This window comes from Mizuhopecten yessoensis, unplaced genomic scaffold (genome assembly GCF_002113885.1).
Source record: "Mizuhopecten yessoensis strain PY_sf001 unplaced genomic scaffold, ASM211388v2 scaffold8815, whole genome shotgun sequence".
Lineage (NCBI taxonomy): Eukaryota > Metazoa > Mollusca > Bivalvia > Pectinida > Pectinidae > Mizuhopecten > Mizuhopecten yessoensis.
This window is the reverse complement of record NW_018407735.1, coordinates 27,340-38,980: the sequence shown is the minus strand read 5'-3', so window position 1 is coordinate 38,980 and position 11,641 is coordinate 27,340. Positions and strand designations below refer to the sequence as shown.

The window sequence follows — 11,641 nt, the reverse complement described above, 5'->3', positions numbered from 1 at the left end:
GATGTTTGATTCCGGTCAAATTTCTATCGAAAGAGCAAAAATTATAAAAATATTTTAGAAGAGTGTAACCTAGCCCAAATAAAATGACGATACGTATACCAACTACTGTATTACTAATGTTAGATATACCATATCAGATCCTTTCAGTCCCAAATTTCAAATGTATATCGTTTTTATACCTTGTATATTGTAGGAATTCTGATGCTCATAGCTTGGGTCCTGTTAGTCGGTATTACCACCGTGATCGCTCGTTTCTACAAGTCAATATTCCCAGGGAAACTCCTTTGCGGAACGAATGTATGGTTTCAGGTAAGAAATTCTCTTTAATTAATTTTTTTTCCGCTTCAAAAGGCGGGGTGATTCTATTTATGTTGAGGTGGTTTCAGTTTGCCGTTATAGCTTGATATAATTAAATTGACAAGTTTGAAATTTGACTCAATAGTTATCTTGCAGGTGCACATAATCTATTTTGGTCCGAAGAATGAACATATTAAGTACTTGTCGTAATTGTAATGTGGCGAATATGTCAGTATATGTGTACCATTCGTATTAATGTATATATGTATATATTATAGATACAATGCGATCCAGGTATTTGTTTCATCAATAGGTATTTATCACTATGACCATTTCGAGATTATCGGTCTGTTGACAATTGCAACCTGAAAACCACCTCTTCTTTATGTCGCTACGATATTCCATAGCCCATAGCCATAGATCATGGCCCTGACAAGGCATAAGTCGTTTATGTGCTGTGTTTTGTTTGTTTAAATTTTCTAGTTTTAATTTGATGTACTTTTTTTCAGATCCACAGGACAGTAGCGATGATATCTTTTGTGATTACGGCAGCTTCCTTCGTCCTTATTTTCGTAAAAGTTGATGGATTATCTGACGTAAGTTTATAGAATATTATCATATTGATATAAGAACGAATTTATTACATTAAATTTCTATTATCCCGAGTTAAAAACAAAAACAATCTCTTCGTCAATGCATCAGGTAAACGCTAATCTAAAATTGTATATAAGATGACAACATTTGGAACTGATACGTCTATATATCATAAAAGATATGGTACATCTCATGAAACATATATTTATTAACATGGTATCTACATATGCGTTATCTTACAGCGGGTAGGCGTCCACAGTTGGTTGGGTATCGGCGTGATGTGCGGAGTGTCTCTACAGCTCATAGGAGGCATCCTCCGCCCTAATCAGGACAGTCACGCGAGATCTGTGTTCAACGTAGCTCATCGGTACCTCGGTAAATCAGTCCATGCTCTTGCAGGTAATGTTTATCGCCTACTAATTAACCATTGTACTGAAGCCTTATAGTCTCCCCCTTTTGTGGAAGTTGTATACTTATATTGCCTCCTTAAACTGAGGCTAGCAACAGACACTTTTAAAATGTTTCATTGCTTTAGAATAGAAACTCTGGGATGATTAACTCGTTCGCCCCTATGTAACTTTAGTACTCTCTACCATACATTGGTATGGATGAGTCCATAATGGACTATAGTGTTGAAAGGGTTAAGTTATTTTGCGTTTGAACGAAAACCGCTTTGGGAAAAAACGTATCAATTCTACCTTCGATTAAACTAACATTTCTGATGTTCAAGTCTCTGAACTTCTACGTTTTAAGACAACGGATTTCTAAAATTTAAGACAATAACCGTCTGATTTGAAGACATTGACTCTTCTTAGTTTTAAGACACTGGTATTTCTGTGGTTTAAGACACTTTTTTTCATGTTGCGCAAATATGTGTATTGAACGGGCAAAAAACAAGTGCCATAAAACTTTTTACAATTTTGGAGAGTAACATTTATTTCGTTTATTTATGCAACAGCTGCCACCTGCCTTGTTGTATTTAATGCTGACTACCTACCCAGAGCTCAACGCACGTTTGGGAATATCATGCTATGTATATGGATAGGTGTCCAGGTTGTTTGGGAATCGCTGTTTGAGGCTCACAAATGTCATACACCAGGTAGGTGTTTAACGAACATAACAGGAAACTAAAAACGTTACTTTTTATGAAAACTGGAAAAACCTTTTTGTTTATAGCAAAATACACACCGGAACACAAAAGGTCAACACAAAACACATAAACACAATCGAAATATTCCGCTTATTCTTGTTAATAATTTAGGGTCCGTTCAGTATGTAAGGTCATACCAATAAATAACCCTTTTCTGGATCTCAAAAAATAGAAATACCGATTTATTTAGATTAAAATAGAGACACTAAGACATTATTTAAAATATGAACCCTCAATTGGTAGTGGTTTTGTCAGTTACAACTGTGACAGCAAACTTTATCAGGTTAAAGTCGATAGGACGAAATGTTAACACTTTAATACAGAATATAATCAATGATGTGATTTTTATCTGTAGATGATGTAAAGAAAGTCGAGAGTGGAAAAACAACAGTCCGGACAGCTATGCTTTGGTGTTATATCTCTACAATGGCGGTACTGCTGATTCCAGCGTGCATGACAATACTCTTATTTTAATTTTTGTTCCAGTTCAGAATTTATTATGAGTTCCTCTTCACTACATGTAGAAATATTACGATTCGGAGATAAAACAAAACATCTTTTTTCTGAATATCTTTGATTAAAAGATAAGGTCAGTTTGCCTATGGGAGTAAACCAGAACAATACAACATTTGTCCCTTTACCAAGAAAAAACAAGTCAATTACGCATTTAAAATATTCCTTTGGCTATCATTGAATATCAACTTGTCATGAGAAATTGAATGGCTTAGGCGTAGCTTGATGTTTGATCCGATTGATTTCATTAATAAAAGACGAGATATAATTATCAAATTTAGTTTGTTTATTCCACAGCACAACTAAAGTTGGTATAGATTATAAGACGTGTACAGTCATTGAAAACAGAACTCTTAAATGTTACGTTTTCGTACTACTGCAATATGTTTATTTACTGTAAAGATTGACCTTCATTTTGACGGCGTATACGGTAGTATGAACGCAGTTGAGAACGAACATATTCTATGGTGCGCGTTAACGCTCCATAGACAATATGTGTGTTACCTACTGCGTTCATACCACCGTATACGCCGTCAAAAGGAAGGTCAGCTCTTACATGTACATCCAAAAAATGTTCAAATGCTACAATACGCAGCAAAACAGTCAAAGCGGGTTGTTACGATAGTAACCATGGTAGCCGTGGTTGCTCGAGTATCATATAGTTCCAGTGAATCTACATTGATATATGAGTAAATTTAGATATTCCAGTGAACAACACTATTTTTTCACTAGCTTTAGAAATGGTACAATGAGGCTGTACCAGCCATTTTGAGGGGTATCCACATGGATATAAATAGTCTGTCTACTTCGATTGGCTCGCTTATATACTTTACACGCAGTGATTGGTTACCTGCTGTCTGTGATGTCACCATTCGATGATGTACAAGTGGGGAAATTAATTGCAAACAAAATGAGATAGATAAAGTCAGTGAGATCCGAATGTTCATACAGGATTGTTGGACATTGTTCTGCTATTCCACGCACGGCGGCGCTGTTGTTTGGTTATGGTCGGAAATTAGTAAAATCAGAGAGCTCCGAATAGGCATTTCAGGGTCATACTAATACCAAAACCAGACGGAAATCCAGAACCAAGTACTTTAATGTGTTTCTTTTATGTTTTTAATGCAACTACCTTAATGAATTGATTTGACATGAATAAAAATGTATTTTAGCACAAGTCTATATCAAAAATATACATTGCATTTTGATTTAAAACAGAAATCGAAAACATACCAAACATAGTGGTCCTGACATTACCAGTCCTGGTTTTTGGTGAAAAGTAAATTCACTAAAGCGGTGTGAACTGCTATCTTACTTTTAAGTAGTACTAGCACGGAATTAGATTAGATTTGCTATCTAAGTCCGTGGTATTAGTCATTGGTTGCTTGCTATTCATGTTATCTCTTTCTCATTGGATATTGATGCCCCTGCTAGGGCATTTACACTTAATCACATATATATATATTATGTAACAAGTTTGTACAAGTTTTTTATTTTTTTTATTTTGTAATATTGCTTAATGTATGTGTTTCTCAATACAGAGTAAGCAGGACAAATAAGAATAAAATGTATCTCATCTTCTAAATCATTTTTGTCACAGACAAAACATAATCTTTGACCTCTCGGAACCCCATTATAACGTCCAGATTCGATATTAAGGGAATGCGCCTGCATGCGATATTGACTCAACATTTTTTTGGTATTAAATGTTAAAGGCTTTACTAAATAGAATTGCATATTAAAAGTATCGACAAGATGTCTATATAAATAACATTTAGAAGATGTTTCAAACGCACCACGTAATTCCTGAATAAATACGTCATGCAGACGTTGGGCTTTGAAAAGGCCTGTCCCTCAACCGAGGAATAATCCTGCAGTTATGCGACGTAACCTTGTTCACAACGTGCGTATGCGAGAAGACCACAGTACCACCTGACCAACTGGTTCACAGTTGTCCGCTCGTGGACGACCTGACCACAAAATTATATATATTTCAAATAAATTCTCAGCACAACTACGCGAGCTTCTACATACCCATCTATCTCAAACTTTGCTATAGCTGCTTACTAAAACATAATGCTGTTGGGAGTGGAATACCAAGTAAATCCTTGAAAGCGTTCACAATTGAAATACATACGTTTTCGCAAACAACTCGTGAATAACATCAAGCACTTTTTATAAAATCTTGAACATAGCAATTCTGTCATCTTATGACGACTGAAACACATACAAATATCATAAATGCCGCGGCTCTAACAGTTCATGGTAAAGGGCTGTTGACGTGCTTTATGCAGGGATGTGGGCACGTCAAATTGAATAACAATTTGGCTGAAATATGTCATTTACCTTTAACTATCTACACAAATATGAACACATACCAGATTATCTATATATAGATAAAAAAAAAGCGACTTTATATTTCAAAGTCGACGTACACATCCGGTCACTCAATACGATAGATTGTTTTGCAAGTTTTCTTGCGTGTATTATCTTTAAACTAGCAAGAAATGAAATTCGTAATTGTGTGAACATTTTTTCTCTGAAATAAAAACTGAATCTGTAATAGCAAGTCATTTAACTCCAATACGTTTTAATCAATGATAGATATGACATAGCATATAGACTTGCTCAAGTCAATATTTAAATGGGAAAACAATGTATGATCATCATTCCAAAGTGATTTCCAATCAAGTCTAATATATCAGTGTCAATTTTCAATTTTGAGAAAGTGTCTCCAATAACTTTAATTTCACTCTGAGTGTCACCGACTCGGCATTGATGGTACATTATGAAAACACTGGCAATGTTTTATTACCTAAAATGTAATTCAGAAAACTATACATCTATGCAAATCTTGAATACGTGCTGAAAAAGGAAATACATGAGTGTCAATGTCACATTAAATTTATTGAACGAGTTTGATATATACTATATAACGAGTTTAATTTATTCAATATAACGAGTTTGATCAATTCAATATAGCACGGACACGAATTTAAGATTCTATTTTATCAGTTAACGTTAAAAAATTAAGAACAAAACTTCAAACACAATTGTATGTTGCTGTCGCGGTATAAGTCAAAACCAAAGTACTCCGATCGTAGTAATGTCGTTCCGCGCAGTGCAAAGTAGTTCCAATTTTTCTTAATCTTGAACAGTTTTAAATGAAATGAAAATAATAATGACAAAATAATCACTCAAATTCACTTAATAGCAAAAAACTTTATTTTTTTTAATAAAGTAGTACCTGCAGAAGCGTAGGAATATTTTCCCACGGTTTTGACCAACCGCAGCACCATAAGGTTTTATTGCACGTGTGTATTATCATATTTACGACAATGCGTGTGACACCGTAAAATGTCAGCCAACAAGAGATCTTGTTATAATAATAAAACATATCTCTAACCAAATTAGTCTATACATCACCACTCATAACAGGAGTAACTAATAATGCTTTTATGTCAAATTAGCAATGACCTTTTAGGAAACTCGACCCGGTGATTCAGGATAGAACAGAAATTACGACTATATATCGATATAGCCACGATCGCAGTTACATCAAAGTAAACGTATTGCAATGTTCTCTTTTTTCCATTTTGTTTTCAAATTACGTGTACTATCTTAATATCGATATTTCGTCAAGTACATAATATGAACTTTATCTATTTTATAGACATTAGTCATTACCAAAAAAAAATGTCCCCAACTTATCTCAATCATTATGTTTGGGAGGAAGGATCGAATCCGGCCATCTTGATGAAGACGACCGCGCCATCCACTGCGCCACCCGACCCACCGTATAAGTTAGGCTTCGAACAAATATCTTCTTAAGTTTTGACAGGAAGCAATATGGTGTCATTGATGCAAAAAAGTATATTGTGAATACATTTTTACCAATCATCTATAATTCAAAAATTCTATATACGGGATACCGGAGCAAGTTTGGCCAACCCTGATATTTTTTGTCTTGAGCTGAAGTTTAGTTGGCTTGGCATTCACTCGATTACGAACAAATGGCGAATAATAATAATAAACTTTATTTATTGAGGATTAAAAACCTGATTAAGCCAAAGGCTAATCTCCCTCGGGGTCCTCTATATTAGTAAAATGTGTTAGTTTTACACAGTATTTCTTACAACATAGTAATATAAATTAAACATGAATGACATCTAAAATATAGGTTATGAAAATATTACATGCAATTATATAGTACAATACATCAAATATCACAGAAAGCATACATCTCATGCTTTGAAGGTCTGATGATAGTTAAATGGCCGTAGCCTTACATACATTATGCTAATATAGCAAAGTATAAAAATTGCCAGGATATACGCTAATATAGCATAAATTAAAAACTATTTTCTTTATCTAAAAGTATGAATCACAGTAGTGGTTTATAGCTCTCTGCTTAAAAGGCTTAACAGATGGTAATGACCTTACATCATTTGGAAGTGCATTCCAAGTTTGACAGCTTGATAAAACAAAGTGATTAATATACATGTAGAAGGTTGTCCTGTGCTTAGGAATGTACAACATATGCTGTTCAGCCCGTAGTGAAGCTCTGGAGTGGACAATGTTTACATGTTTATAACAAGAACATAGATATCCAGAAGTAAGTCCGTGTACACATTTAAAGGTCATTACAGACTTTCTATAATTCATATACAATTGTATAGGCATCCATTTCAACACAGAAAACATTTCTTTTGGAGGAGTTTCAAATGGAACATCTAGAATTAGGCGTGCTGCACGTTTTTGTAATTTATTTAACTTGTTCATTAAATTGTCAGTAAAGTCTCCCCACACTGTACAGCAGTATACAAAATGCGGAAATACACATGCATTTACATATTTCAACCGTCCACTTACTGGCAGATACTGTTTGATACGACGGAGTAGCTTTCATCCACAACTTACCCTCTTCAGAATGAAATTTATATGTTCTGAACAAGATAAGTGGTGGTCTAATTTTACTCCTAAAATCTTTTCAGTCTCTACCTGTTGTATTTTCTCATTTTTGAAAATCAAATTAAGCTCATTTTCACTTACTGCGCCCCTGGCTAGTTGTTAAAAACATACATTTTGTCTTATCTACGTTAACAATCATTTTATTGTCAGAACACCAGTCTTCCATTTTCTTTAAATCATGTTCTAATTTCGCTCTGACAAGATCAACGGTTTTACCAGAAGCAGATCTAGACAGTGTCGTCTGCGTGCATATCCGTCCTGCAAGCAGTTATCAACGGCAAATCGTTGATAAATACTAAAAAACATTTAAGGACCAAGGATTGAGCCCTGAGGTACCCCATGGGTTATCCTCTTGGCCACAGTTAGATTTCCTGAAATAGAGACATTTTTATGAACCAAGATACAACAGTGACATCACAATTATGAACTTTTAATTTTTCTATTAATAAAGTATGGTTAACTAGGTCAAAACTCTTCCTAAAATCTAGGAAGACAACACCGTTTATATTTCCATGATCAATTTCATATGCCCAATTGTTTACAATATTTAAAAGGGCGGTTTCACATGAATGATTTTGTCATCTGATGATATGATGACGATGGGGAGGGGGTTGCCAAATGATGACATATTGATGACAAAAAGAGGACAAAATGAGGATAAATGTTGACCAAAGACAACACTGAACGAGGCACAGGTTTGATCAAACTTACTTTGAGAACAGTTAGTTATTACTATATATACTTTGGTTAGTGTGAATCTCTTTATTTGTATAACGGTTGATATTTTTTTCCGCTTTCGTTTTTTTTTTTGGTTCATTACAAATACTTGGTGTATACATATTTACCTTTATTAATTTCAATCTATTATTGTATAAACACATATGTACATGTATATGGCCATTGAATACACATATATGAATATACATCATATTTACCTGTATATGTATTACATCTATAAGTATGAAGACATATGTATATAGCCATTGTTTGTACATGAAGGAATAGACATGCACACACATATATATATTTTTATACATTAGTATGAAAACCCTTATACCAGTATATACCCATATTGCCTGTATATGTGTCCATCGTTTATCAATGAATTGTTAACCGACTCTTCTCGCTGGAATATATACATATTGTGAAATATAGATTAGCAGTGATCTTACTGGTTTTATAATTCATCTTAATAATACCCCCCCCCCCCCCTTCCTTAATGTATAACGTATGGAAATGAAATTATTTGTTATATTTGTATGTTATATTTTACTTCAGGGCAATAGGGAAATTATCATATGTTACTGGAACGTATGACTTTACGACTGTTTTATTTTGTAGATCACCGGTCCGAGACGTTGGAGATTTACTGTGATATGTCTGGATCTCCTCAGTAGATCTACTCTCACATGACCAGGAGACGCGCCGAGACAGACCCATAGTGATTTACTCTGGCGTGGGGACTCGGACACAATGACAGTCTATGTAATGGACCTAAATCCAGCTCGGCTCCATTTCAGTGCTAACTCTGTATAACGTATCGACACTAATGTGTATAGGTTATTATAAAATAATGCTTACTAATTATCATCTGATTGCGTGATATCAATTTATGGCTAACGATGTACTGATGACACGAGAACAAAAACATTATTTCTACAGCATATTTGGAAACCTAAATGTTTAGGCCGGTTCACTAGGTACAATAATTCTGTATTGTTTGGGGGTTCGGATCAGACAATATGCCATCCCTCTACGAGAAGGTGGTTTCAGTGATTGAGAAGGACCCGGATAATAGGACAGATTTTGACTGTCAGGAACTCATTGGATGGTTCCGAAATAAGTCACCACTCTTCCTGTCTCTGAAACAAGGTAAGCATTGTCATCTTATTTTCATCTGTTTAATACATTATGTCGAAAGATGGATATATAGCTATATTTCCATATCATGTCTAAGTTTAATTGCTTAGCCATTTTTCATTATAATTACATAATGACATGTTAAGTAATTACTTGAATCTTTTGCGTTCACTTGCACATGTTTATTACACTTCCTTATAAAATTCCCTTTTGCATCTTTAGTTTAATTCCTGATGAAATTCACTTTGATATGTTTAGCATAACTCCTTATTAAGTCACTTTACATTTTTGGTATGATTCCTGTTAAATTCACTTTTACATGGTTATAGTCAAACCTCATGAAGTTCTTTTTTACATGTATAGTATAATTCCTGATGAAGTTCATTTTTACATGTTTAGTATAATTCCTGATGAAGTTCATTTTTACATGTTTAGTATAATTCCTGATGAAGTTCACTTTTACATGTATAGTATAATTCCTGATGAATTTCACTTTTACATGTTTATAGTAAAACCTCATGAAGTTCACTTTTACATGTTAAGCATAATCCCTGATGAAGTTCACTTTTACATGTTTAGTATAATTCCTGATAAAGTTTACTTTACATCTCTAGTATAATTCTTATTATCTGCTTTTAATCATTTAAACGCATCGTACCAATATGTAGTCTTTACTATTAGTCGTTGTAAGATTGTAGTGGAAGTTTTTAGATAGATTTGTTGTAGTGTCCTATCATATTTCCTTTCAAAATAAATTATATTAAAAGATGTTCCTGGAGAAGGTTACTCTTACATATTTAATATATTCCCCGTTAACGCTCACTACACTTCCTCCTGAAGTTCACTTTACTATGTTTATTATCAATCATTATGAGTTTACTTTACATATTTAATATATTTCCCGTTAACGCTCACTATACTTCCTCCTGAAGTTCACTGTACTATGTTTATTATCAATCATAATGAGTTTACTTTACATATTTAATATATTTCCCGTTAACGCTCACTATACTTCCTCATGAAGTTCACTTTACTATGCTAATTATAAATCATTATGAGTTTACTTTACATATTTAACATATTTCCCGTTAACGCTCACTATACTTCCTCCTGAAATTCACTTTACTATGTTTATTATAAATCATTATGAGTTTACTTTACATATTTAATATATTTCTCGTTAACGCTCACTATACTTCCTCCTGAAGTTCACTTTACTATGTTCATATAAATCATTATGAGTTTACTTTACATATTTAATATATTTCCCTATAAAGTTTGCTTTAACGGGTTTAGTAGACTTCCTTTTTAAATTAACATTTAACATTTCATAGAAGTGAATAGAGGAAAAATGAAACTTGTATTGAATTATTGTATAATACTGGTCCTTAAACTTCGATATCATGTCATCTCGTTATTCTTGTCACCCAGGGACATACACTAGTAGAAGCTAATCTATATTATATACTAACATACATAGTAATGCAGAATGAAATGAAAGCCTTATCGCTCGACATTGAAATTGATTGTGAGATTAATGGCTAGTAAATTGGACAGTTTAACATTAACGAGGTGTTCACTGATGCTCTAGGGCTTAGATAGAGGTTAACAATACTGGTTGGATATATACTTGTGAGTGATTAGATTAAATTACACTGAAACTATGGATGTCCTACAAATACTGAAACTCGGCAAAGCCTCGGGCCAGGACGAAAAAGCCATTACATGTTAAAGAATGTTTGCCATACTATTTGTAAACCTCTTGAGTTACTATTTAATATTTCACTGTCTGCTGGTGTTTATCCTAAGTTGTGGAAACTTGCAAAAGTTATGCCATTATTCAAAAAAGGTGATAGACATTCTCCCTTAAATTACCGACCAATTTCTCTCTTGTCTACTGTTGGTAAGGTATTTGAACGTGTTATTTTCAAACATATCTATAATTATTTTTTTGAAAATTCGTTGTTTTATAAATATCAATCTGGTTTTCTTCCAGGACATTCAACGGTATACCAATTAATTGAAATGTATCATAACATATGTTTATCACTTGAAGAAAAAAAACATACATGTATTGTCTTCTGTGATATTTCAAAAGCCTTTGATAGAGTTTGGCATAATGGTTTGTACATAAAGTTAAAATCCTATGGAATAGGCGGAGAGTTATTGGTCTGGTTGAAGGATTATTTACATCAAAGGCAGCAAAAAGTATGTGTTAATGAGTCTTTCTCGAAATTAGGTTCTATTGATGCAGGG

The 11,641-nt window shown here is 33.7% G+C and overlaps 2 protein-coding genes across 2 annotated transcripts in view; both read left to right on the top strand.

Moving 5' to 3' along the window:
* Positions 1–193: 193 nt before the first annotated feature.
* Positions 194–8,922, top strand: LOC110456656 (putative ferric-chelate reductase 1; the record flags this gene model as incomplete). Its single annotated transcript, XM_021507514.1, has 5 exons — positions 194–309; positions 807–893; positions 1,134–1,290; positions 1,850–1,990; positions 8,867–8,922. Coding segments are annotated over 5 exons (557 nt in total), but the record flags the coding sequence as incomplete, so codon positions are not given.
* Positions 8,923–9,267: 345 nt separating this feature from the next.
* LOC110456655 overlaps positions 9,268–11,641 on the top strand; it is an 18,121-nt gene continuing 15,747 nt past the window's right edge. The window contains exon 1 of the mRNA XM_021507513.1: positions 9,268–9,397. Within this exon, the coding sequence (XP_021363188.1) occupies positions 9,268–9,397 (130 nt within the window). The remainder of the gene's footprint in view (positions 9,398–11,641) is intronic.